Source organism: Lagenorhynchus albirostris, chromosome 20 (assembly GCF_949774975.1).
Source record: "Lagenorhynchus albirostris chromosome 20, mLagAlb1.1, whole genome shotgun sequence".
In the NCBI taxonomy this organism is placed as follows: Eukaryota; Metazoa; Chordata; class Mammalia; order Artiodactyla; family Delphinidae; genus Lagenorhynchus; species Lagenorhynchus albirostris.
The window spans coordinates 18119312-18145602 of NC_083114.1; the positions used below are offsets into that span (position 1 = coordinate 18119312).

The window sequence follows — 26291 nt, forward strand, 5'->3', positions numbered from 1 at the left end:
TTAAATACACTTGTGCTCCTTCAGGAGCATATATACATATTAATTACACCAATACAGATCTGATACCAAGGAAAAATATACAAATCTATTGCAGATTCTTTTCTTTTAAATTATTTTAACTATCTATTTTTTTAATTTATGGCTGTGTTGGATCTTAGTTGCAGCACGCGGGCCTCTCTCTAGTTGTGGTATGTGAGCTCCAGAGCGTGTGGGCTCTGTAGTTGTGGAGCCCAGGCCTAGTTGACCAGCAGCATGTGGGATCCTAGTTCCCGGACCAGGGATCAAACCCATGTCCCCTGCATTTGAAGGCGGATTCCCAACCACTGGATCACCAGGGAAGTCCCTGCAGATTCTTTTATGTGTTGTGTAGAGTTCCTTACTTCATATGGAAGTGACCCTGTGAGCGCCATAACAAAAGCTTTGTTAGGAGTTGGTTTTCTTTTGGAATGGGATCCCTTTATTCTGATAATTTATTCTGACGTAAGACCTCTACCCAAGGAAATAATGGAATTATTTTGAGCAGTGCTACCATCCAATCAGAGAATGCTAGCCTTCAGGGAGATCCTCTGGCTCTGCTAGTCTCCTTACCAAGGCCAAGTCAAGATTTTCCACCAGGACTGGCCTTTGGATGATAGATTTGCAATATCTGGTAGAGGGCATGTGTTAACATTGCCTAGTAATCTCTGGTTGCTTTTGTGGAATTCAGATGCAGATTTGATTAGTGACTAACCATCATCCCACATATGGGGACATCGTGAGATAATTGATAATTTTGGGAAAATCTCATGTTGGTTCTGTAATTTGACCACCTCTTTTGTGCAGGATTTGGGGATGAAGGTGGCATTCTGTAACTGAAAGAACAGAAGTTTTGTCATCAGAGTGATTTGGGCTCAAATCAACAGTGTTTGGGTTCAAATCCTGACTCTGACTAGCATTGTAACTCTGGGCAAGTGACTTAACTTCTCTGAATCTCAATTTCGTTTGTAAAAAAAAGCACTAGTGTTACTTTATAGGGTAATGGAAATTAAATAAAATCTTACCACAGTGCTTAGCATATAGTAAGTACAGTTATTCTACTATCAGTGATACAAACAGCTGGAGCAATATTTGGCGCATTTTATTTGTACCTCAAAGGTATGTAAACTCAGTAAAGAGTTAGAGTTCCCTTCTAACATTAGTTTTCCATTGTTGTTAATACAAAGAAATTTTCATGAAAATATTACTGTACCAGTTATTGAAATTGTGTGTTGTTAAAATTTGATCATCAAAGGAAATGCATTCTGTTTTTTAGCTTTGTTGTTAGATCTCTTTATCCAGTTCATATTACACTTAAATAAATACATCCTTAGGCCTACTGCTTTTAGCTTTTAGACTAGGAATTGCTATTGAGGAGGAATAGAGACCAGGCCATATTTATAAGGGCTCTGAAAGAAATCTTGTGAAGTACAAACCAAGATAAGACACTATTAGGTAGATGCAAATGAATCAGAATGCATGGGATGAGTAGAATTCAGAGTGCTGTTAAAAAGCCTTATGCCTCAGAGCTAATAGGCTATTTTTAAACGATGATAACCCTAAGAGTCTTGAAAGAAAATTTATAAAGGAAAGTTTGGTTTGGGGTGGGGCTCAGGGAGCATTTGCAGATGGAATGGAGAGAACTCTGAAGATGAGCAGGGATTCAGAGTCCTGAGGAATTTTCAGAGTGATAAGATTATGAGAGACAGTCCCTGTGAATCTGCATGGTGAATTTACTTGATGCCTATATTTTCAGGACCTGTTGACATTTTATCCATCCTTAAAGGCCTCTCTTAATTGCTATTTTCTCCCAAAGTCTTCTCCAGTTTTTCTGCTAGCTAACAAGAATCTTTTCTCTTTATACTAAATAAAAGGAACCATGAGTTTGGGGGAACATTTTTATATTTCTCTTATGAGAAATTATGTTACAGTTGTGTCATATTATTACATGAATGTGTCTGCTTCTTAACTCATGGTGTAGAAGGAAGAACATGAGTTCTTAGGTTGGAAATACCTGGATTTGAATACTACCTCTGATCTTTTATAGCAATGTGCTTTTTTGTTGTTGTTATATAATGTCTATTTCCAAAGGGTTGGGAGGATTAAATGGAATAATATGTAGAGAGTACTTTTTACCTTCTGCTGATCTAATGGCATAGAATTTCTGTTCCTTGCTCTCTGATAAGGATCCTAAGGAGGCGGTTTGAAAAGGGAAATTTATAGATACTAGTTGGAATCGAAAACCCAGGTGTATGAGGAGTCATATGTAAGATGTCTGTCTTTTAATCTCACTGATTAAATTGATGAACAAAGAGAAACTGTGAGATATCAGGAAAAGCTGTTACTAGTCACTCAGATTATACATATTGAATAATTTACTTTATACATTACATAATGGAAATGCTACCACCTTGTACCAGAAACAATTTCTACTAGGAAAATTAATTCTGACAGGACAAAATTCTTGTTTAAAATTTGGACAGATATCTGTATTATTGAATTAGCCAAATGAGAAGAGAAACATTCTAAAAATGTAGCTTGTGATTTACCGACTTAATGCAGATGGCTTATTTGTCTAGTAACCATACAGCTCTGTCCAGATTTTGCACATAATATGTCAGAATCATCTACGTAAGATGCAGCGTGGACTAATGCAAAGGGAACCTGGGCTAGAAGTCAGAAGAACTGGAGGCAAGTCCTAATGTTATCTGAGACCAGGCTTCTGTTATATAGGTCTTGTTACTGTGGCAAAACAATGGTAAACTATAGGCTGGTCAGAGAAGCATTGTGCAGGATGAAACCTTGCAGCTCTGTGCATCAGTGTGTGTGGTGGTAGAGGCGGGGCGGGGGAGGGGCGGCGGCAGTTTGAGTTACTAAAGATGGCTAAAACCGACTGAAGCAGCGACCTCTAATCGATAAAAGACAACAGACTCCCTGTGATGCCTAAGAATAAACATGAGTTTGAAAGACCCTCTCTGAGATACACGAAACCCTGACTAGACTTCACAGGTCTGATGATATGCTGGTGGTTCTGTGTTGCCATATCTTGAAGAAATGTTCATCAGGTCCTGAGAAGCAAAGTCAGGGAAGAGGTCCTCGAATTTACTAGCTTGCACCAGACCATCAGGTAAAGGTAGGACATTTATTTGGCTTAGAATATTCTTCAGAGAGGGACAGTGAAATACTCGTGAGATGATCCAGGTAATAAAAAGGTCATGAAAAATTGTCTCTGAAAAAAAGAATCGAGGAGAAATGGAGACTTCCAGAGAAAAGCTACCAAATGCCTATGTATCAAAATGCCTGCCAAGAACACAGCCATTGAATGGTGACATCTGAGTGGCTTTGTTTGTTGGAGTTGTCTCAGGTGAGGTAAGTTTATGTCTTCTCACTCTCCTTGATCTTTGTATAATTCCCTGGTGCTTTACAGTGACTCCACAACTTTCTTATTGTGGGTTCTGGGCAAGTTCCTTAACTTCTCTAAACTAGCCTCAGTTTCCTCATCTGTAAAACACAGATCTGTAGTGCCTGCTACTAAAGGCGGCTTTAAGGATGAAGTGAAGTAATATATGTGAAAGTTTCACTATCAGATACTTGATAAGCTCCCTTCTGCCAAGGAGCTCCTAAGATCGATAGGCAGAGCATGATGTCACTTCACTGCTAGCTTCTAGCTACAGTAACACTAGCACTTTGAGTCCTGTTCTGACTTGTGATCCTTATTTTTAATCATTTTACTTCTGCCCAGTGGAGGAAAAACAAATGGAGCAAGTTGTAGATGCCACAAAGCCCTTTATAAATGGTTGTAAGGCTAGTAATGCTCCAGTGCTTGCACAGGATGGGTTTCCAAACAATCCTCGCTAGTACAGAGTGTAATTTCAGAGGCCCAAGGAAAAGTCTGAGTACTCCTCTCAGAGGCAGAAGTGTAAGCAATCAGTTCCTTCTTTAAAAAAACCCACAAAAAACAACAAAAAAAGGCATTATTGAGATATAATTCACATATCATAAAACTGATCTCAGTAGAAAAACTGGATCTTGGGTAAATAATCCCTGTGTACTTGAGTAGCACCTCGAAATCGAATTAAAAAAAGAGAAGAATTTCACTTGAGGAAACAAAGCTAATAGAATTGGAACAGACCTTTAGAATAATATCATCAGAGAGATGCAAGTATATTGCATCCACAGAGCATGAACAGGCATTACAAAAATGAAGTAAATTGGAGATCTTAACAATGAAAAACATACTTTTTGAAATAAAACAATAGGTGGGTTGAATGGCAGAGTGGATACACAGAAGAGTGAATACTGTTCTGGAAAACTGGATGGAGAAATTCTCTCAGAACGCAGTAGGAAAAGAAAGTAGGTGGAGAATGAAAGCCATTGTGGGGGGGTAGATCGAGTGTTCACATCTATCTAATAGGAGTGACAGGAGAAAGTGGAGAAAATGGAGGGCAGATATGGCAACGTTTTTTGTTAATCCTCTAACTGCTGTTCTCCAACCCTTCTCCCCTGCTGGCCAGGCTGTCTCCCACCATAGTTGCTGAACATGCCCACCAATTGTTTTTCCAGTCACCCTTGCAACTGGGGCATTGATGTGTGATCCAGTCCTGACCAGTGGGACCAGACAGGAGTTCTGCTAGGCGACTTCTATGAGTATTTCTCCACAATACCAAGAGACGCACAAGGAACGACTGCTTCCTGTGTTTGGATGCAGTTGTGTGAGGATACACTATCTGGAGCTGTAGTGGTCATCTTGCAACCACATGGGGACAAAAGCAATGCTGAGAATGGCTGAACAGAAAGGTGGACCTTGAGTCCTTGTATACTTTAGATGTTAATCCCCTATATGTTTTAGACTTTGCAAATGCCTTCTTCTATTCTGTCACCTATTAACTTTGTTTATGTGGTATCTTTCATGGATAGAAATAATTCTGATATAATCAAATTCTTGATTGTTCTTCTGTATTGGTTTGTGCTTTTGACGTTTAAAGTTCTTCCCTGTCTCTAGGTCACAAAGTTCATCCTACATTTTGTTCAGTTGGATTTATGGTTTTACTTTCACATTTATTTCCTTAACTCATCTGGAGTTCACCCTTATAGATGATGTTAGGTAGCAATGCAGTTTTATTCTTCTCCATGTAGTGGGCAAGTTTTTCCAACTCCACCTAATAAATGATCTCATCTTTCCCCATTGATTTGTGATGCCTCCTTTATTGTATATCAAATTCCCATTATAAATGGGTCCTTCTTAGAGGTTTCTACCTTGTTCCTTTTGTCTATTGCACTGATACCCACCTATTATGGCCCTGCAATATGTCTTAATATCTGGTAGAACAAGCCTCCTTTTCCCCATTTTCTCTTCTTTTTTAAGGTTAGCTCAGCTATTCATGGACTTTTCTCCTTTATATAAATTTTACAGTAGTTTTACTGTTTTTATTTAAAGAAAAACAACCTGAATTTTATTTGTGATTTATAGATTTGGAGATAATTGCTGGACAGAATAAGTAAGAAAAAGCCTGTACAGAGTCATGTACTAATGACATTTTAGAGCATCAAAAAATAAAAGACACTCTTAAAATTATCAGAGAGGAAAAGCAGATTTCTGAGAAAAGAATAAGAATCAGATTGGCATGTGACTTTTCTTAAGCAACATCTGACACGAGAATGCTGTGGAGCATGTGGGAAAAACAGAGCTTCATGCTATGTTCTTTTTTTTAGAAGACTTCATGATGTATCTTTAAACTCAAGCTTGATAGCACAGGGAGGCCAGAAAACTGAACTGCTCTCTCTGCCCAGAAGTTTTACACATTATTTATACATTGGAGGGAAAATGCATACATAAAAGAATTGAGACAATTTATAATTTAACTGAATAATAACAGGCATATGTTATGGACCAATATTTCTTACATTTGATATTTTGATTTTATGCAATTCTTTGAAACATGTTTTATGAGCTTTGGAGTTAACCCAAACATTGGAGTGAGGAGATTTTATTTCACATGTTAAAGAAAAGGTTTGACATAAAACAATTTGATATTATGTTACAGTTGTGTCACAAAGCACAGCAAGAAGGGCTGTAACTTATGATAGAAAACAGAGCATGTCAAATTTAACTTGAGACCTTTTACTCTCCTTGATCAAGGCTCTTTCTTTAGCTGGATGGATTGTAAATATTTTATCTTTGTATTTCTTATTGGCATAGAGAATGGCAAGTCACAGCATGTTGCAACTCTTGCGTAAAGAAAGTATTTTTAGGTCCACAAGATTGCAACCAAGAGACAAATTTTTTCATGTCGCATTTCTCCTTTTTTAAAAAACTTATTTATTTTTGGCTGCATTGGGTCTTCGTTGCTGCGCGCGGGCTTTCTCTAATTGTGGCGAGCGGGGGCTATTCTTCATTGCGGTGTGCGGGCTTCTTGTTGAGGTGGCTTCTCTTGTTGCGGAGCATGGGCTCTAGGTGCGTGGGCTCAGGAGTTGCAGCGCTCGGGCTTAGTTGCTCCACAACATGTGGGATCTTCCCAGACCAGGGATCGAACCCATGTCCCCTGCATTGGCAGGCAGATTCTTAACCACTGTGCCACCAGGGAAGTCCCACATTTCTTTTTAAGTCAGAATTATACCTGCCCATTTCACAAACAATTTCTTTAGAGTGCTGAAAGGAAAATAAATGTTGCAATTAGGAATTATATTCCAGCCAAACCATCACACAAATTTGAGGAGAAAATATAAATAATTAGAGGCACAGAAGGAGCTTAGAAAATTTGCCACGCATAAATTCACTCTGAAATAACTACGTTTAGTTGTTTTAGTTAGATTTTCTGCAGCGTCACACCCAGGTTCAGTTTTATCCAGAAGTGAAACATCTGCCTTACCCTAGGGGTGCTCCAACCTAGGTGCACACAAAGGATACTCCTACAGGTATGTCATTTTTTAAGTTGGTTTCTTTGACAGAAGATGTGCTTTGCAAGAACAAGGATGACGTACAAGAAGAAACAGTAAACAAATTAATGAGCAGAACTTATTGTCTAAATATTAATTGGATTTAAAAGTTTTAAAGTAGTTATGAGCCAAAATTCCAGTCATAACAATGTGGTAGGTATGGTATTTTGGGGCACTTGCTTGCTGAGGGAAGCACTCAGCAAGAGGAAGTGAAAACATGCCAAGGATTTTGGAACCCTGTCTTTTCAAGGGGGAAGATACAGATATTGATTACCTCTAGATATTATTAGAAAAATAATGTTTATATGTGTAACAATTTAAAGGTAGCCACGTAGAAGAGTAAAAGTTGAGTAGAGGGGGAATTCCCTGGTGGTCCAATGGTTAAGACTCCATGCTTCCACTGCAGGGGACATGGGTTCCATCCCTGGTCAGGGAACTAAGATCCTGCACTCCACGTGGTGTGGCCAAAAAACAAAAACAAACAAAAGAGAGTAGAAAAAAACTGAGTGAAGAAATGATCAATTCAGTGGAAGTCAGGAATATGGCAATGGGGAGATAAAAAGGAGAAAATGCATTAAGTAGAGTGCTCAAAATTTATTTTATAAATTACCATAAAGAAAATGGGTTAAATGCACTACTTTTTAAAAATTAATTTTTATTTTAGTATAGTTGCTTTACAATGTTATATGTTAGCCTTCACTGCACAACAAAATGAATCAGCCATACACATACAGATATCCCCTCCCTTTTGGACTTCCCTCCCATGTAGGTTACCGCAGTAAATACACTACTTTTAAAAAAGCTCAGCTTGGATTAAAATTACACACACATACCAAAATCTAGCCATATGATAGTTACAGGAGACACATGTAAAACAACATAAAAAACCTAAATATTAAATAGAAAAAGATACAGCAGGCAAATAGTAGCCAAAAGTCATCTAGAGTAACAATTTAATACCAAAGTGTTATATATAGAGGAAAAATTTTTTAAGAGGAAATTTCAGTTTTTAAAAGGAAGACTCCATCTGCCATGCAAATAATCTCAGCCCTATTCCTATTAGGCAAATACAAAACAACAAGATACTATTTCACTTAGATGGCCCAAAATATCAAGTACTGTGGAAGATATGGAGAAAATGGTATTCTGTCACACCACTTGAGAAAGGGTTGGGTGTATTTTTTTTTTCTTAAAAAAATTTTTTTTTTCCTTTTTTTTGAGGGTTGGGTGTATTGACACATGGTCATTTGGAAGAGCAATTTGGCAGTATCTAATAAAATTGAAAATGTGCCTATTTTTATAATCCAATGATTACACTTCTAGGTATACTGAGAAACTTTCACACTTGTGCAAGGATGTTCATGGGAGCATTGTTTGTAACAGCAAAAAATAAATCCAAGGGTAACAGTCTAAGTGTTCATTAATAGTGGAATGCATGAATAAATGTGGAATAGTCACACAGTGGAATTTATGCCATTAATAGGAATAAACTAGCTCTTATATGCAGCTCATTGAACAATGAATGAAAAAAGCAAGATGCAGAATAATATGTTTGATATGCTACCATTATATAAATAAAAAATTGTTCGCACAAGGCAATACTATATATCAGTTACTGATATCTATCTATCTGTCTGTTTATCTACGTAAACTGAATGGAAAAGTTTTTGCTCTGCATAGGAGAGATGGGACTAAGAATGGAGCTTAAAAGGGACATTAGCTATCTCTCTTTAATGTTATATTCCCTAAAACAGTGCATCACACTCGACACATTTATAATTATTAATTCTGAGTGGTAGGAATGTAAGAGTTTGTTTTATAATTCCTACTACTTTTCTCTACTTTTTTCCTCAGAAATTAACAACAACAGCAAAAAGAAAGTAAAATTCAAGAAATGGTTGAACTTCAGTAAATATTTCTTCATTGGAAGAGCTATTATTTCCCAGACACTTCAAAGTTAAGAAAAAGGACATTAAAAACATTAAAAAATTGAAATCATTGTATATTTTACCACATGTTTTATTTTTGGATACTTAACATCTTACTATGGATAGAGGAAGAAATTGAAGTTAATACTGATAAACTTTCTGTCTTCTCTCCCCACCTGTTTTTGATGTTATTATTTGTCAAGGTTTATGACATTTACTTTTTGTCCTGTTCAGTCTTAGTTCTATATTTAAATGGAATCACTGCTTACTGTCAGCAGTGCCTTCCCATTATTGAGTTCATTGTTTTAATCCATAGAATTTTTTTTAAAACCACTGATTTTTAAAAATATTTATTTATTTGGTTGGGTTGGGTCTTTGTTGCTGCACATGGGCTTTCTCTAGTTGCATCAAGCGGGGGCTACTCTTTGTTGTGGTGCTCGGGCTTCTCACTGCAGTGGCTTCTCTTGTTGCAGAGCACGGGCTCTAGGTGTGTGGGCTTCAGCAGTTGTCGCTCATGGGCTCTAGAGCACAAGCTCAGTAGTTGTGGCGCACGGGCCTAGTTGCTCTGCGGCATGTGGGATCCTCCCGGACCAGTGCTCGAACCTGTGTCCCCTGCATTGGCAGGTGGATTCTTAACCATTGTGCCACCAGGGAAGTCCCTAATCCATGGATTTTTGTCAATATTTTTTTTCCTAGAAAAGCACTTTGTTCTGTATTCCCTGATATATTTCAGGTTGAGAATATCTGTCTGTTTCTCTTATATTTAACAATATTCTTGGGCCACGTTTTTCTTTCTTTCTCAAATTTGTGGCAATATTTCACTGTTTTCTGGCATTGAATCTTGCCTTAGAGACATCTGAGATAAGACTGATTCCCACTCCACTTCACCCCTTTTAGTCGACTTGCTTTGTCTGTCTGGTTGTTCAAAGACTTCTTTGATGTTTAGCAACTCAACTGGGATAGAGATCGGTGTCATCATTCTGTGTCTTTTTTTGTTTTTCCTTCTTGGAACATGGTTTGTTCCATCTGTAACTAATTTCTTCATTTGTAAAAGAGAAATTTTCAAAAATTATTTCTTTGAATGATTTTCCCATTTTATTTGTTAGGTTCCTTACCTCAGGGACATCAGTTATCTTTTTGGTAGATGCCTTTGTTCTTCATGTCTGTTATTATCTGTATAGTGTAGGAATTCCCCAAAGTCTGTAAACTAACATAAATTACTGTCATGGGACAGTGATATCAGGATGATTTGGCAGAAGCAAACCCAACCCAGGTCTCCTAGGAATAAGGAAGATAAAACCCTGCTGAAGATGAGCTCACAATCCAAAATTACAAACACATGAGGAAACAATCCTCCAGGAGGGAGAGTCAGCAGACACAACAACCTGTAGGATTAGATCCCCAAGAACATCAAATAATTATCAGATACAGATTATAGACTGGTTTAAATGATTAAGAACATGAAAGAAGGAACCCCAAAAATAATAATACAATACTTTGAAAAAAGGACCAAATAAATCTAGTAGAAATGGAAATATGTATTTCAAATTTAATTAAAATTAAAGTTTAGTGGATGGACTAAATAGCAGATTAGAAGCAGCTGATGATATAATCAGTGAACTATTAAATAATTTCTACAAATTACCTAGAATGTAGCACAGAGAGATGAGGAGATGGAATAGATAAGAAATATGGTGAAAAGAAGCAGATAGTCTAACAGCACTGTCCAATAGAAATATAATGTGAGATAAGTATATAGTTTTAAAATTCATAGTACCAACATTAAAGAAAGTAAAAAGAAACGGGTGGGACTAATTTGAAATATGATCATTTTGACATATAATCAGTATAAAAATTGTGAATGAGGGCTTCCCTGGTGGCGCAGTGGTTGAGAGTCTGCCTGCCGATGCAAGAGACACGGGTTCGTGCCCCGGTTCGGGAAGATCCCACATGCCACGGAGTGGCTGGGCCCGTGAGCCATGGCCGCTGAGCCTGCGCGTCTGGAGCCTGTGCTCCGCAACGGGAGAGGCCACAGCAGTGAGAGGCCCGCGTACCGCAAAAAAAAAAAAAAAAAAAAATTGTGAATGAGATACTTTACTTTTTTTCCATAGTGTCTTTAATAAAATCCAGTGTGTATTGATAGTTTGCATTTGTACCACAGCTCAGATTGGACTAGCCACATTTCAAGTGTTCACTAGCCACATGTTGCTAGTGACTACTGTGTTGGACAATGTAGATCTAACTTATGTCTAAAAAGATTTCCAGAGAGAAGAGAGGTAGAGGAGGCAGTATGTGAAGAGATAATGGTTGAGAAATTTCCAGGATTCATGTAAGGCATGAATCCTCAGACTCAGAAAATCTTCATCAGAGTGTAAATACTTTGTAGTGAACCTGTAGAGAGCCTAGGACAGAAGAGATGTTAAAATTAACCAAAGAGAAAAGACAGATTGCCTATGAAGGAACTTCAGTTAGACTGAGAAGAGTCATCTTTAATATCTTTGAAATGCTGAGTAAAAATAAGTGTCAGTGTAGGAACTTTGTACCCACTGGAACGAACAATTAAGAATGAGAGTGAAATAAAGACATTTCAGTCAAAGACAAAGTTTATCACTGACAGACTTTCACTGAAGGAGAACCATAATAAAACACAAATACAGCAAGGTATTGGAGGTCTGGGGAGAGGTGGCAGTGTGAGAGAGAAGGATTTCCAAAGAGGGGTGAAAAGATAATAATGACATACTTTGTGTACTCTTTATTTTTTTTTTCCTCTCTCTTTCTCTCTCTATAGCTCCAATGGCAGGGAATGTGTAGAGTTGAGGGATCAGTACTAGCTTAGAATTCTTAACCTTAGCTTCCTGTCTGCTGCACAGAGTATAGGCACAGAAGAAAGAGGAGGAGTATATACTCTCGTATTAGCAGGATAGTACCTTATAGCATTTCCCTATTTGCTCAACTATGGGATACAAAGAAAGCTCAGTGAAAAATTAACAAGTATAGAGAGGAAAGAAATAGCTTTGGACTATAGGTAGCATGAGGGGATACTAGGGCTTTGTAGTGTGTTTGGGAGTTGTCTTGGGACAGAAAGAAGCTTGACAGAGAGGGAAAAGAGGCCAGACCAAGGGTGAGGAAGTCTAAGATGGGAAACAGAACTGACAGTTATTTGCCCCTCTATTGCTATAAAAATCACCAATTAGATTTGTTTAGCCCTCCAAGTAGGCTCTCTGAGGAAGGGGAGTAGTGTGTGCCACAGCTTATTTATTCAGCAACTTGATGATTATTTTAATGGTAGCCATTTAATGAGCACTTACATGTGTCAGTCATAGTGGTGAAGTGTTCCACTGTCTTTGAAAATATAATCTTCAAATACTTCTGTGAAGTAGATTTTTTTATTGCGGTAAAGCATACATAATAAAATTTACAATTTTAACCATTTTAAAGTGCACAGTTCTGTGATATTAAGCACATTCACATTGTTGTGCAACCATAAAGTGAAGTAGATTTTTAAAATAATTTTAATGATGACCAAACTCAGAGAGTTTAAGTAATTTGACAATTAGTTGGTAGTAAAGATTTGTGCTCCATGTTTGTCCGACTTCAAATTCCGTACTCTTCTTCTACAGCATGTAGTGCCTTTGCCAGGAGTAACTTGAAAGTCATCTTTAAAGATTATAAATCTAGGGCAGGAACCTAAAGGACTAACTGGGTCTTCCAATTAGAGATGTGATTCTGGAATAAAAAGAATGATAAGGAAAGGTAGATGGCTGTCTGCACAGTGATATTAAAATCAGGATTTGGTTTTCTAGCCCAAATAGTCATTTGCTTATTGTACACATTCCTGGCTTTTTCCATGTCCACATGGAAAAAATTACTTAAATTGACCCACTTTGTTTTTCGTTGTAATTTTATGTCTCTACCTTCAATGGAAAACCAGTAGTATTATTGGCCATAACTAGAATGTATCCATAAAAACAAAAACAAGGAAATCTAAACTCCATCTAGATACTGTTGCCTCCTCTCACTTTGTTAAAAAGAAAGATAAAGGAATATCTTTAATAGAGAGCCATTAAAAACATAATGACACCTCACTGGACCTTTCTTCTTCACATAATAATAAGGATTGGAAGATATTTGGAAAGGAAATGTCACAGTATTTCAAGAATGGGGAATATGGTGTGGGTGGACCTCATGGGAGAAGAACTGGAAAGTAGAAAGTTGTTAGGAACTGAGGTGGCCTTCTATGGAGGTATTTGGATTTCCTTCCATGATATTCCTGCTTCTCTCCACTCATCTACTGAGTTTTCTTTCTACCAGCTTGGCTCTAGTTGGTTCCAAGTGACAGATTTTGATTTCCATTCCCTTGGCTAACTGGCTCAGGGTCTCAATTCCCCAGTTCCTGAGGGAGGAATTGTATTGGTCCAGCTAATCATTTCAGGCCAGTCCCTATATGCCCTAGGTCACTGGTTAATCTGTGACAGCCCTTTCACAGTCACCCTAATGCAGTCAGCAATGGCTCAAGTGAATAGTCACATAGTGTAGGACATGGATATTTAGGGCAGCAGAAGATTGTGGAAGGACAGATTCTAAACAAATATTTATTGAGTGGTTGCCCTTTGTGCAAGCTGCTATTGGAGGAGTTGGGACTATAACTGGACAAGATTGATGAGGTCCCTGAAACTTTGTGGAGGGAGATGAGATTTAAACAGGTGAAATAATAAAATCACAGACTGTGTTATGTCCTAGGTAGAAAGTAAAACAGAGTGCTATGATGGTTACTGGATTGAAAGTATAGGTGCTGATTCTCTCTTGTTGAAAGCATTTGTGGGTTCTTTGGCAGCTCCGCTGGTGGACCTTACAATCCCTGTTCAGTGAATGCTTCCTGAAGTCCATCATTCCAGCCTTTTATTATAGGTCTCCTCACTCTGGCAGATGGCCCTACTGAGTAGGTCCTTTCAAGATGGTCCTGGGTAATCTACTTTTGCACTTGGCCCATGTCAAACACAGGTAGTGGAGGCTGCCTCACTGCTGCCCTTTCTCCTTGTCCTGTTGTGGGATGTATCAACCAACTTCACTAATTTAGAATTCTGCAGTCCAAAAGTGGGTGACTCTTTTCATGAATGTGCACGAAGGCCCCAAACTCTCGGAGAAACATACCTGGTTCACCTCCAGCTCTCACAATGGTGGTTGCGCAGAGATGAACTTAAAATTTCCTACAGTCAGCAAGACTCACCAGCTTGGGAGAGAGGTTTTGCAGACTCCCCTAGTCTTTTGTAGTACCCCCTTTTTGTAGTGAGGTAAGCACTCTGTCCTATTCTATGATTTCTTCTAATGAATTCCTTTAGAATTTTTATGTCTCCCTGCTGTAGGCTGGGAGTGGATGAAGGTTACAGGACTGGCCTAGTCACTTTTTAGCAAGCCCTTTGGGGTTGTAACTGGTAACGCTTCTTTAGAAGGTGGGGATACATATGGCCTGTTGGTCTCAGCTTTGGAATTTTACAGCCCATTAACATTTGGTACAATATTAATTGCGTACCAAATTGAGAAGTGAGGAATGCCTTTTTTGAGCAAAGAAAGGCCCAGTTTTAGGAGACATTTAGAAGCCATTCTATCCAATTCCCCAATCAATGTCATGAATCCTGTTTACAACTTGATGAGATGTTATCCAGTTTTCATTTGAACACATCCAGGAACTAGGAACCCATTCCCTAACTCTCAGATCTCAGTGCTGTCAATTATCATACGAGTTTCACCAAATCACTTAAAACCCCGTTTCCTCATCTATGAATGGAGTGTAAATAATATATTCTTCACAGAACATTGCTGATAAAGTAAAAGGAAATAGACATATAAATTGCCTAACCCAGACACAGAGGAGTGCAAAGTTGGTTCCCTTTACAGGTTCCATTAGGGGACAGCATATTGGTTTTTTTTGTGGCTGGGAGATGCGGCATGCAGTATCTTAGTTCCCCGACCAGGGATTGAACCCATGCCTCCTGCATTGGAAGGGTGTTGTCCTAACCACTGGACCACCAGGGAAGTCCCAGCATATTGCATTTTTGGATTGTCTTCACCTGCAGGAAGATCTTTCTCATACTGCACTGCCTGTATACGTTTTAGTTCTTTAAGTTCAACCCTCAGTGGGCACATAGAATGTCTTTTTTTCCCTTCTACTTGACAGCTTTTCAGATATCTGTGATTTTAGTTGAAGGCACTGGAGACATTGGAAGGAAAAATCCGTTTTTTCTTTATTGATCTGGGGAGTTGGAGTAGCTGTTAGATTTCTATGTGACCCCCCAAGAGGGATGGAGTGAATGGGGGCAAAGTTGATATTTTACTTTCTAACATCAGTTTTCTCTAACACTGGTGCGTTTAATCACAGCCTGGCTAGGATTCTGTAGGATCGTGGCCTGGAAAGTGTGTGTATGTGTGTGTGTGTGTGTGTGTGTGTGTGTGCGCGCGCGCGCGCGCGAGTCCCACGTGTTGCCGGACACTTGAACGCATTTGAATGGTGCTATTCTTTGTCTGCCACATAGCGAGCACTTTATACGATCATTTATTGCCGTGAATAAATAGCTGAATGTGGAAGCTACAAAGAAAGCTAAACAGCTTTCACTGGATACCCACCGGGTGCTCAAATACTCTGTCAAGGGCGAGCGAGGGGAGTCGGGGTTAAGAGGCCTCTTTTAGGGTGGGTGGGGATTAGTCTCGGGCTCTTATTGCTAGACACCGCCTCTTTTATTCGTGGGTAGCCGCTGGGCGGTGCTGGAGAGCCTCGCTGGTGGGCGGCAAGCTCCCCAGCTCTCATCCACACCCCTACATCCCTCCTTCCCCGCCCCGCGGAGAGACTACAACTCCCGTGGTGCTCTGGGAATGGAGGAGGCGGGGCAAATGAGGGGAGTGGGGAGAGCCGCGAGGGTGGGCCTTCCGGGCGTGTGTTTCCGGCGTCGGCGGCCTCGGCCGGGGACGGTGTGAGAGCGGTAAGATGGCGGCTGCGGCGGTGGTGGAGTTTCAGAGAGCCCAGTCTCTACTCAGCACCGACCGGGAGGCCTCAATCGACATCCTCCACTCCATCGGTAAAGGTCGCCGCGCCCCCTCTCCGGCCCCACCGGCCCAGCTCGGCCTGTGTCGGTCCACGGCGGCGGAGTGGGGCCAGGCTAGCCGGCTCTGGTGCTGCTGACTCACTGTGTGTGTGAGGGGGGCCGGGCCGGGGTCTCAGGCCGCTCGGAGCTCCCTGGGGCTTCCTGGTCCCCACCCCGGTGGGAAGCCCCGAGGCAACCCCGGCGTCCACTCGCCGGCTGCTGACTCACGGTGGGCTTGGCGCGGTGTGGGAGAGTGGGCCGAGCCGGGGCCCCACCACTACCCAGCCTTGTCTCCCGCTCTGGCCCGTGCGGGCTGGCCCGGGACCGCGAGCGGTGCTGGCCGGTGGGCTGGTCGCGAACTGGGCTGAGCGCCTCGAGTTGAGGGCCTTGGCGAAACCCGCTCTGGACAGGCATTTCCCGCCGTTGTTCTCAGCCCAGCCTGCTCGGGTGGGAGCGCGAGCGCAAGCGCTCGTTCTTCTCTTGGAGTTTCCTTCCCCGGGACGCTGGGAGCTGCTACTTCTCGCAGCCCCTCCGCGGAAGGCTCCACTTCAGGGGGTCTCTTTCTGAGTGTGGTTTGAAATACTGAGGGGACACACACCTCGGATTGGTATTTGGTTTGGGGAAGTGACCGAGACGTTCCTTTGCCCCCCGTGTAGGGTGTAAGAGCTAGGTGTTGGCGTGGGACCGCCCGGCCAGAGGAGGTGACTAATCGTCCTAGTCTGCCGTAGAGGGTGGAAGAGAGTTCGGGGAGTTAGTTGTCAACCGCGGAGTTCTGGGAACTCTTTGGAACCGGCCGGCTGCACGTTGCTGGAGAAAATCAAAGAAAAACATGTTAGCACTGTAGTATGATTGCCTAACACCTTGCACACGACTGGAAAATTGAAATGGGAGCCGGAGCCCGTCGCTTCCGACAGTTTTCTGCTGGGATTCAGGTGTGACCAGAAATAAATTTATGATGACAGAGAGGGCGTTTAATGTTCAGCCATCAAGGGTTCAGTTAGGGCATGGGCTAGCTCTTCAATGCACATGTAGTGTGATCTTTTTTTAATGTAGCTTGAGAAGATTCGGGTTGAATCAACAAGTAGTTTGCACGTGTACGTGGGACCTCAAGGCTGTTGGCTTTTATGTCGACTCATTAGTCCGTTGAATTTTGGTACTCCCGACTTTCATGGAAGAAGGACAGTGACAAGATCTTGATGTCTTTATCTTTGGGGTTACTAGAAAAAGGGAGGGAGTGGGGGTTAAGATGCATCAGTGAATGGATGATATTGGTAAATAAAGGGTGTTTCCTTTTGAAGTTCTCATCTTGACTTAAGTCAGTTATAGTTAAGAACCAGAGTCATTTTCAATGTGTATTTTCTTCCTGTGAATACACACTAATATTTAGAACTAATGTGAGAAGCATGGATTTTATTTTATTTTTTGTGCCTATTGCCTAATATAAAGTGTGAATTATGGTAAACATTATAATTAGAGTATTTCTTGATTGCCCACTATATTAGGAGGGAGTTCCCTTGAAAACTTTCCTGTTAGAACAAGCTTGAGTCATGATGGTTGACAGCCTTACTTTTTCCGGACTCCATCATGGAGTATCAAAATCTTGGTTTTTGTCAAGTCATGATGCTTTGTGAGAGAAGTGATAACTAGTGATGATTGCTAAAATTATCACTACAAACTTGAAGAGGCTGTCCAGTGTTTGAGTGGTAGAATAGTTATTAACAGTTGGAAGTGGGACACATAGCACAAAGTTATTTTAACAGGTCGTGAATCCCTTAAAGTAGCATTCCCTCCTAAGGATCACACTGGAGCTTTGACAGGGTTATGTTTCCTGAATGGCTTTGTAGAATTATTTATCCCTAACACACCCATCAGCTGAGGCCCTCCACAGGCCTAAAGTTTATTGAAAGACTTTTGACTTTATAGTTATCAGTAACTTGGTCATTTGATTTTAGTTTGTGGCAGGTAAAGCACAGACAGGCATGTTTAATATTTTCACATAACATAGTTCCTGGCATGGGGCTTACCACCACAACTGGAAGAACTTGTTTGAATTTTGCATTAACCAAGTGACAGCAACAGAAATCTCAATGTATGTGGGTAAGGGAAATTCTAATTGGTAGAATGAAAAGGCACATTTAAAATCAAAAGAGAGGAATCTATTCTTATGATACACATGGGACATGTGCTGCATGATCATTTTACTTTTTCTTGTTTAGAGTTTTTTTTAAAAGCTATCTAGAATTTGTCTTTTGCTAACTGTTTGAGTTTGTAGTTGGTCTTGTGAGGGTGAAATTTCCCTTAGTTTTCATTTTCTGTCAGAATTTTAAGAGAGTTTGCATTTTCCTCTCCCAGTGAAGCGTGACATTCAGGAGAATGATGAGGAGGCAGTGCAGGTCAAAGAGCAGAGCATCCTGGAACTGGGGTCTCTCCTGGCGAAGACTGGACAAGCTGCAGGTAAGTGCTACAAGTGGATTGCTTTCTTTTACCTGAAATGCTGCGTGAAATTTTTTCTTTTTGGTTGGAGTGAGAGAACATAGGAATGCATCCATACAGTTTATTGGTAGTGTAATTCAATTTTATTGCCAACTTGTTGAGCTTTAGTTTTCTATCAGGAAGTTAAGAGACCTTTACACTCACTTCTTTCATTGAAGACTTTTGTTCTGCAGATGAGGAAAAAAAATCCTGTTTCTTTTGGAATATAGTGACCTGTGATTTGTTTCTCGTTCGGATTTTCACTGCATTCCCTTACATGTGGGCAGTAGCAGCCTTCGGTGATTTCATGGAGCTGCTGTGATGTATTTAAGGTGGATAGTGACTCTAGGCCCCTGACTTCAAAATGACTAGGCATTTTGTGTCCAAGGAAGTGGCTTTGCTGTCTGATACACAATGAGTAAGACATTAAATGGAGAGAACCTTCCCAGGATTTCTCCACTGGTACCTAGGGCTTTGTGCCTGTTGTTGCCCAAACATTCTAGTTGTAATTGAACCATTGACTTTGCAAGCTCGAGATGATATTCTGATGATGGGTGTGTCCTTAGAAGGAGAGTCTTGTTGACAAGGAAGGGCTTTTGACCAGTAAAGTGACAATAGTATTTAGAGAGTAGCCTGCTTAAACTTAAAATGGATGATTTTTGTCAACTTTAAAGTGAATTTAGGGCTTATCTGATTAGAATGGATTAAACGTGGTTGATCTCGTGAATTACTTTCCCCCAATTTATGTTATTATCCAAAAGGATGATACGTGTAAGTTAGCAAAATTCCTTGAACTTGAAAACAAAAATCTTTTCCAGTTAAGGATGATAACATTAATTATTAGGCTCAGTCAATAGAAAGTTGAATAAAGTTGTATGAAATTGGGAGGGTGTATTTATATGAATCTTGTACCTTATTTAAAATATCATTAAGGGCTTCCCTGGTGGCGCAGTGGTTGAGAACCTGCCTGCTGATGCAGGGGACACGGGTTCGTGCCCCGGTCCGGGAAGATCCCACGTGCCGCAGAGCGGCTGGGCCCATGAGCCGTGGCCGCTGAGCCTGTGCGTCCGGAGCCTGTGCTCCGCAATGGGAGAGGCCACAACAGTGAGAGGCCTGCGTACCGCAAAAAAAAAAAAAAAAAAAAAAAAAAAAAAAAATCATTAAAAATATCTGTAATGAGAAAAACCGTTTTTCAGTGCTTATTATGAACTAGTTATTGTTTTAAGCCCAAACAGGATTTAGCTTATTGAATCCTCAAAACAACTTGGTAAGGTATATACTATTACCTATTTTATACCTGAGGAAACTGAGCACAGAAAAGTTAAATATCTTATTTAAGGGCACTCAGCTAGTATGGGAGACTCAGAATTTGAATCCATGTAGTCCTATTTCAGAGCTCATGACCTTGAAGTATTTGCTTTCCATAGTTATCCACTTATGAGTTATCAGTGGTAGGTGGTGGTTTTTTCATTTTAGGCTGACTTCTCTCCTATTTAACATGTTTGATTCTTTTGCCTGTCAGTTAATGTGAGCTTGGGGTTGCAAAACACTTTTGATCATTAGTCCACATGAAATATAATTAATAAGGTAATTTTCCTGAAAGAATTAGAAAACCAGGTGAAATGATTTTTTTTTTTTTTTTTGGCTGCACTGTATGGCTCTTGAGATCTTAGTTTCCTGAACAGGGATTGAACCTGGGCCCTTGGCAGTGAGAGCCCAGAGTCCTAACCACTGGACTGCCAGGGAATTCCCTGAAATGATTTTTCTGTTGTTGAACGATCCAAATGTCTGTTTTTCTCAAGTAGAATGGATAATTAAAAACAGCATGTAGTATAGTCAGTGTTTCAGAAAATTTGTCCAAAAATGTTACTGCTTTGCTTGAAGTTACTATTTCATGGTTTACTCTCTCCTTATTTCTTGCCCTCCCCTCCCTGTGACCTACCTGAGAAGTTTAGAAGTGTACAGGGAAACTTATTGGAATTTAACAGGTGAATCATAAGAACTTTAAAAAACATTTCCAGGTTACTTATTGTTTTCTAAGAAAGACTTTGACAGGTATAGTAAGGAAGTTTCGGGGCCTACACTCATTTACCTATCTTTGCTATTAATAATTGATCAGTTTGTGTTGTTTCCTTTGATTTTTGGGTTCCCTGAGAACAGAAAATATTTCTATTCCATTGATTTTCAATTTTGTTTTGTTATGCATTTAATATAGGGCTAGCACTGTGCTAAGTACTCTACTCAAAAAGTTTAAGGTAGGGTCCCTGATGGACATCAGTCACTTGGGAATTAGTGAATAAGACAGTGTCTGATGCAGAATAGTGATTGAAAGTAGTGGTGTTCATCATCAGACATGATGCCTAGGCTCAGGATCTGCAGATTTCATAGCCTGAGACTCTTAATGGAGTGTGTTGAGTTCTGTGAGGTTCTGAAAAGGAAGTTCTGGTCACACAGTTGCAAATAATTTCAGTAAGAATAGAAGGAAAACTCAGTATGATTCTATAAGAATTAAAAAAAAAATCAGTGTGAAAATGTAAAGAAACGGAATATAACCAAGAACGACTAAGAAACAGTAATAGACTAAAATGGAAAATGAACTGAGTCTTTGGCAGCTAAGAGGTCATTTGTTTTTCTGTTAGAAGAATAACTTGGAGAAGATACTGTAATGCTAGCAAGTGCTGGAGAGAAGGGCAGACTCCTTAGCTCATGTTTCACTTCTGCCTTTTCCAGGAAGGAAAATGATTTTCAAAAAGAAAAAGATAGAAATAACATTAGAAAGAGAGAATTAAAGCTAAAGTAGGTGAGAGAAGAGAGAGCAGGTAGTCTTTTTTAAATAAGTTCAAGTTTCTAGGTTCTGACAACTGTCTTTTAATATCAAAAGAATAGTTGTAGCAGATATATTTATAGAGCCACTATTATTCTGAGAAAAATCATGGAGGGTGGAGAGGTATAAGGAAACTGAGGATGGGCAAAACATTATTCCACTTTTCAAAAAGATAATGAAAAGAATAAATTCTAGACACTGTAAACTGGTAATCATCAGTAAAGTTCCAGGACAGATTATTTGATAAGTAGGTTTTAAGCACATAAAGCAGTGAGTTTATTAAGAAAAGGTTATTCCAAACTCACCTTGGTTCTCTTTGGTTAGCCTTATCAGACAGCAGATTTGCAGGGTTCCACAGGCAATGGCTTGCTAAGTGTGTTTGTAAATAAAGTTTTGTTGGAACATAGCCATACACATTTGTTTACATACTGCCCATGACTGCTTCTGTACTACACTGGCTGAGTTGAGTACCTGCCGCTGAGACCATATAGTCCACAAAGCCATAAATATTTACTGTCTGGTCCTTCACAGAAAAAGTTTGCCAACCCCTGGGATAGGAAGAATGATATAGACAACATAACTGATGTAAGCAGGGTCTTTGAACATTTGCCATGACAAATGGATCATTTGTTGACCTGACGGGAAGTCTCTAGCATCATGTCATAGGAATCTGTCCTTGTTCTTCTGGTCAGTATCTGGCAGTAGAGCTAAAGCCATATCAGAAGGTGTGCTTATTTTTGTAGATGATTCAGTACAGTAGAGAACAGAATTAAGATTCAGAGTTATTGTCAAAGCCAGCAAGATTAAATTCAGTGTGGAAGGTATAAAGTTATATACTTAAACTATTTTATCAAAACAGAAGAACATGGGGAATTACCTCTCTATGCAAAAAGACCTTATGGACTCAGTCTGAACAAAGAGTGCTATTAGCAAAAGCAAAACATGCTTCTTGTGTTACATGTGGCAGTCCAATCAGAAGAATTAAGCCATGACTACTGGTCTGACCCTACATGGAACGTTGATTCAGTTCTGGGGACCACAAGTGGTACATTTGCAAACTAGAGTTAATTCAGAGGAGGGCAACTAAGGTGACAAGCAATCTAGAAACCAGGACATTGGAGGAACAGTTGAAATAGTTAAAGCTGTTTAGCTTGGAGAAAGGGAAAGTTAGGGAGATATGAGTGATAGTTACCTTCAAATATTTGAAGCCACGGGGAAAGAGGGTATAGAATCATGTTTCAGAAAAGAACAATTTAGTTTGACCAACACTGGAATCGTCTACTTTCTGAATATTTCTGTCACTAGGGAGTGTTTAGATTTGTTCAAGCATAGAGGGAAATGCTGTTTCAGAAGGGACATTGCACTAGACTGCTTTTAAAAAACTATGATTATATAACGTAATTGAAGTTTGCGTAAATGCAAAAGTAATTTGAGGGAGAGAAATCAGTGTAGCCTGGCATTGGCATGGAAGACTCACTAGGACTTCAGCTGGACCTAAAAGGATATCTAAGATCTACATAGGTCGAAGTGATGGGGAGGGATTCCAGGTGGAAATGCAGCATGAGCGAGGCCTGAAAGCAGGCGTGTGTGTAGTCAGTACAGGAGTGAATGGAGTGGCAGAATTGGAAAAAAATCTTAGACGGTGGGATTCACAGGTCAGTACTGGGGAGTGAAGGGAAAGATGAACTTTTCCACTCTGCATAAAGTTCCTTTTATACCTGACACAGTCTCATGTATCCTGTGACTGCGCAGGCAGATGAGGATTCAGGACCCTGAATTAGCATTCTCAGGAGGGGGAGGCTTGCTTGCCCTGAATTCGAGTTCTCAGGAGGATGAGTCTACAGTTGGAGGCAGTGGCACTAAAGTAATTTTAACCTACATTCCAAAAGAACTTCCTTAGTTGTTTAGCTGACATATTCTCTAATTTTCACGTTTGTTTCTAAAGGTGCTCCCTTAGATTACTGTGCCACCCTTTTTTCTTACATAAGGGGTGGGCAGAACCTCTGTGGTTGATGGCTTTTTGTCATAGTTTAAGACTTAGGTTTTGCCGATTAATGAGGAATTTTAAAAGGTTATAGTATAACTTTAAGGGACAAACACCCTAACTTTTATGTGAAAAGTTGATTCAGAAGAGTGCCATGGAAATTATATTGGTAAAAGACTAAGCTGGGCATTACTTCAGGAAGGGAGGTAAAAAGGAACCTGGAATTGAAAAATCTCTGTTTAAGGGGAACTGCTGAGACAGACTTGGTTGGAAATTAGGAAAAAAAAAATTTAACTCCTATAACCTGATAAATTTGGTAGCTGTGGGGAAGTAATTTTGTTTAAGGTGGAAGAGGCATAGCATATTTTGTGTTCTAGAAAACTGTTTTCTGAGAGTGAGTACTTTGCTGTACTCATGAGGCAGACAGACATAAGCTTTTCCCAGGACCCTCACAGTATTCCAGAGGCTGAGTGGGGAATGGGATACAGATTTGGTATATGTTGTTAACTTTTTTGCTACTCCATTACCTGCTAAGAATGCTTTAAATTCCTACTAAGTTTCATTTTGACTGATTCCAGACATAATTACTGGTTTTATGATCTTGGGTCATTTTTTAATGGGTATTTTGTCCTTAATATTGATGTGTACTTTTTCCTGTCTGAATTGCCTTCCACACAGAGCTTGGAGGACTGCTGAAGTATGTGCGACCCTTCTTGAATTCCATCAGCAAGGCTAAAGCAGCTCGTCTGGTCCGATCTCTTCTTGATCTGTTTCTTGATATGGAAGCAGCTACAGGACAGGAGGTGAGCTACTTTAATGACAGAAGGTAGACACTGTGGAGCAAAGTGTTGTTTCAGTGAAAGAAATGCCTGCCTGCATTGTGGTACTAATGTGGAAGGGACAACTGGGAGGACAGCGCAGGACTTATCATGTCAGTTTCTCTTTGTTACAGGGCATTTGATACTTTGGGTCTGTTCCATGCTTTGCTTTGTAAGTGGAGATTGTCAGTGGTCCCTGGAATCCTCATTACATCAGGGTCACAAACTGATTCTTGTCTTTGAGGTATTGTATTGCCACACCTTTGTAATGTTTTCTGTGTCTGTGGTACCTTTCATTCTGTGTCACAAAGCTCCTTGTGAGCACTAATTAAGTCTTGTGGCATCCCTTCTTGGCATGTCTTGTACTGCATTTATGCCTTTATTGAGGGGTGAGCATCCATCTGTTTTCGTCTTGTGTGTGCAGAAGTGACTGGTATACCTGTACATGTCGTCTGTGAGTTCAGACTAGACCCTGAGCTGCACTGAAGAGTGCCTCTTTGGAATCACTGAGCCTCTTCCCATTCTTCAAAGGTAGCTGTATTGTCTGCAATTCAGGAGAAGGAGACGCTACCAAAGTTAAAATTCATTCTGTAAAAAGTGACAGATTCAAGCAGGGTATATGGTGGTTGCTTGAATCTGTTTGTAGGAGACTATAGTTGTTGTCTTTTCTGTAGATTTATTGATCAGCACTCACTAGTGCCTGCTATGTGTTAGGCACTGTTATAGATACTGGGGATTCATTTGTAACAGCATACAGTTGTTGCTCTCATGAGAATTATATTTTAATGATGAAGGCAGGTAATAAATATATAAAACGTCAGATGGTATAAAGGCAGGGATAGGAATTGGTAGTTGTTTATTTTATATATATATATATATTTCATTGTTTGCCATAGCCTCTGTGGGTGTAAAAGATATGAAGGGGCTTAGTGGCATATTGAGTAAATAATGGGGAACTTCAGAAACCTAGGACATATGGATCTCACTTTGAAATCATGTAAAATGGTTTTACAAAAACCATTTTGTAAAATCTGGTTTCTTGCCTTAATGATTCTTTGAAACCTAGTTTAAACACCATAAACTAACTTCATTGTAGAAAATTCATCTGTAGTGAATTCTTCAAATTCATTTGTTTCTGGGAGAACTGTGTTTCATGACAGTAGATCAAAAATAGATATGTAGATAGCTGCCTTTTGAACCAGAGCATTAAAATTATTTTTATGAATAATTTAAAAGAAAAAGTGATTTTTCTAAGGGGTACTACTCTTATATCTAACCCTAATTTTTTTTTTAAATTGTATTTGTTCTCATGAAAAAGTGACACCCCATCTTTTGTTTGAATTAGGATGCCTTGTTCTTTTTTCCTTGGCTACGCCGTGCGGCATGTGGGATCTTAGTTCCCCAACTAGGGGTCGAACCCGCACCCCCGGCATTGGAAGAAGCGTGGATGGAGTCTTAACCACTGGACCGCTAGGGAAGTCCCCTAGGATGCCTTAAAATGGGCTGACCAATAAGTATTGGCTTGAAACAGACTAATAAATGTTACTTGGAACATTTTAGGCAGAAAAAACTAATTATCCAAGCTGCTTCTTTGACGCTGAAGTCTTGGAATTTGTCCCTTCCCATAACATAGAGTTGACTCTGGATAGAACTGCAGTTGTTTAATGATCAGTTCTACTCCTTTATCTAAATTATTGAAATCATAATTTAGTGCTCTCCTGTAATTGGCTAGTGGGTTTTACTGGCCTTTGTCATGTATTCCATGTCTGGAGAGGCCTTCCTTTTAACTGTGTGTGTACATTGCTATTGTTCATTGCACGTTACTTTTTTGTCAACTAGAAACCTTTCTTCCTTATCTTAGGGTGAAAGGAAACACTCTCAGGTACTGTGTCATTTTATTGTCAGTGTCATCTTAGTGCTGAGTAAGAGCTGTTGGTTTCTTTTGTTTTTGATGTTTAGTAGTGTAGCTTTTTTTTTTTTTTTAAGATTTAATTTTATTTATTTTTGGCTGCGTTGGTTCTTCGTTGCTGTGTGCAGGCTTTCTCTAACTGTGGTGAGCGGTGCTACTCTTCCTTGTGGTGCGTGGGCTTCTCATTGCAGTGGCTTCTCTTGTTGCATAGCACGGGCTCTAGGCGCGCAGGCTTCAGTAGTTGTAGCTCACGGGCTCTAGAGCACAGGCTCAGTAGTTGTGGCGCACGGGCTTAGTTGCTCCGTGGTATGTGGGGTCTTCCTGGACCA

General features: G+C 40.0%; 1 protein-coding gene and 1 long non-coding RNA gene across 3 annotated transcripts in view; both read left to right on the forward strand.

Annotated features, from left to right (window-relative positions):
* Positions 1-8937, forward strand: part of LOC132511441 (uncharacterized) — a 38298-nt gene extending 29361 nt beyond the window's left edge. The window contains exon 4 of the long non-coding RNA XR_009537617.1: positions 8806-8937. This is a non-coding gene — a long non-coding RNA (uncharacterized LOC132511441). The remainder of the gene's footprint in view (positions 1-8805) is intronic.
* A 6851-nt stretch (positions 8938-15788) lies between these two features.
* Positions 15789-26291, forward strand: part of PSMD11 (proteasome 26S subunit, non-ATPase 11) — a 30208-nt gene continuing 19705 nt past the window's right edge. Inside the window, exons 1-4 of one of the 2 annotated variants that reach the window (XM_060134612.1) lie at positions 15789-15949; positions 18308-18409; positions 23914-24038; positions 25915-25935. In XM_060134612.1, coding sequence (XP_059990595.1) covers positions 15859-15949; positions 18308-18409; positions 23914-24038; positions 25915-25935 — 339 coding nt within the window. In that variant the 5' untranslated portion in view covers positions 15789-15858. The remainder of the gene's footprint in view (positions 15950-18307; positions 18410-23913; positions 24039-25914; positions 25936-26291) is intronic. The other variant, XM_060134613.1, reaches the window with a different exon arrangement.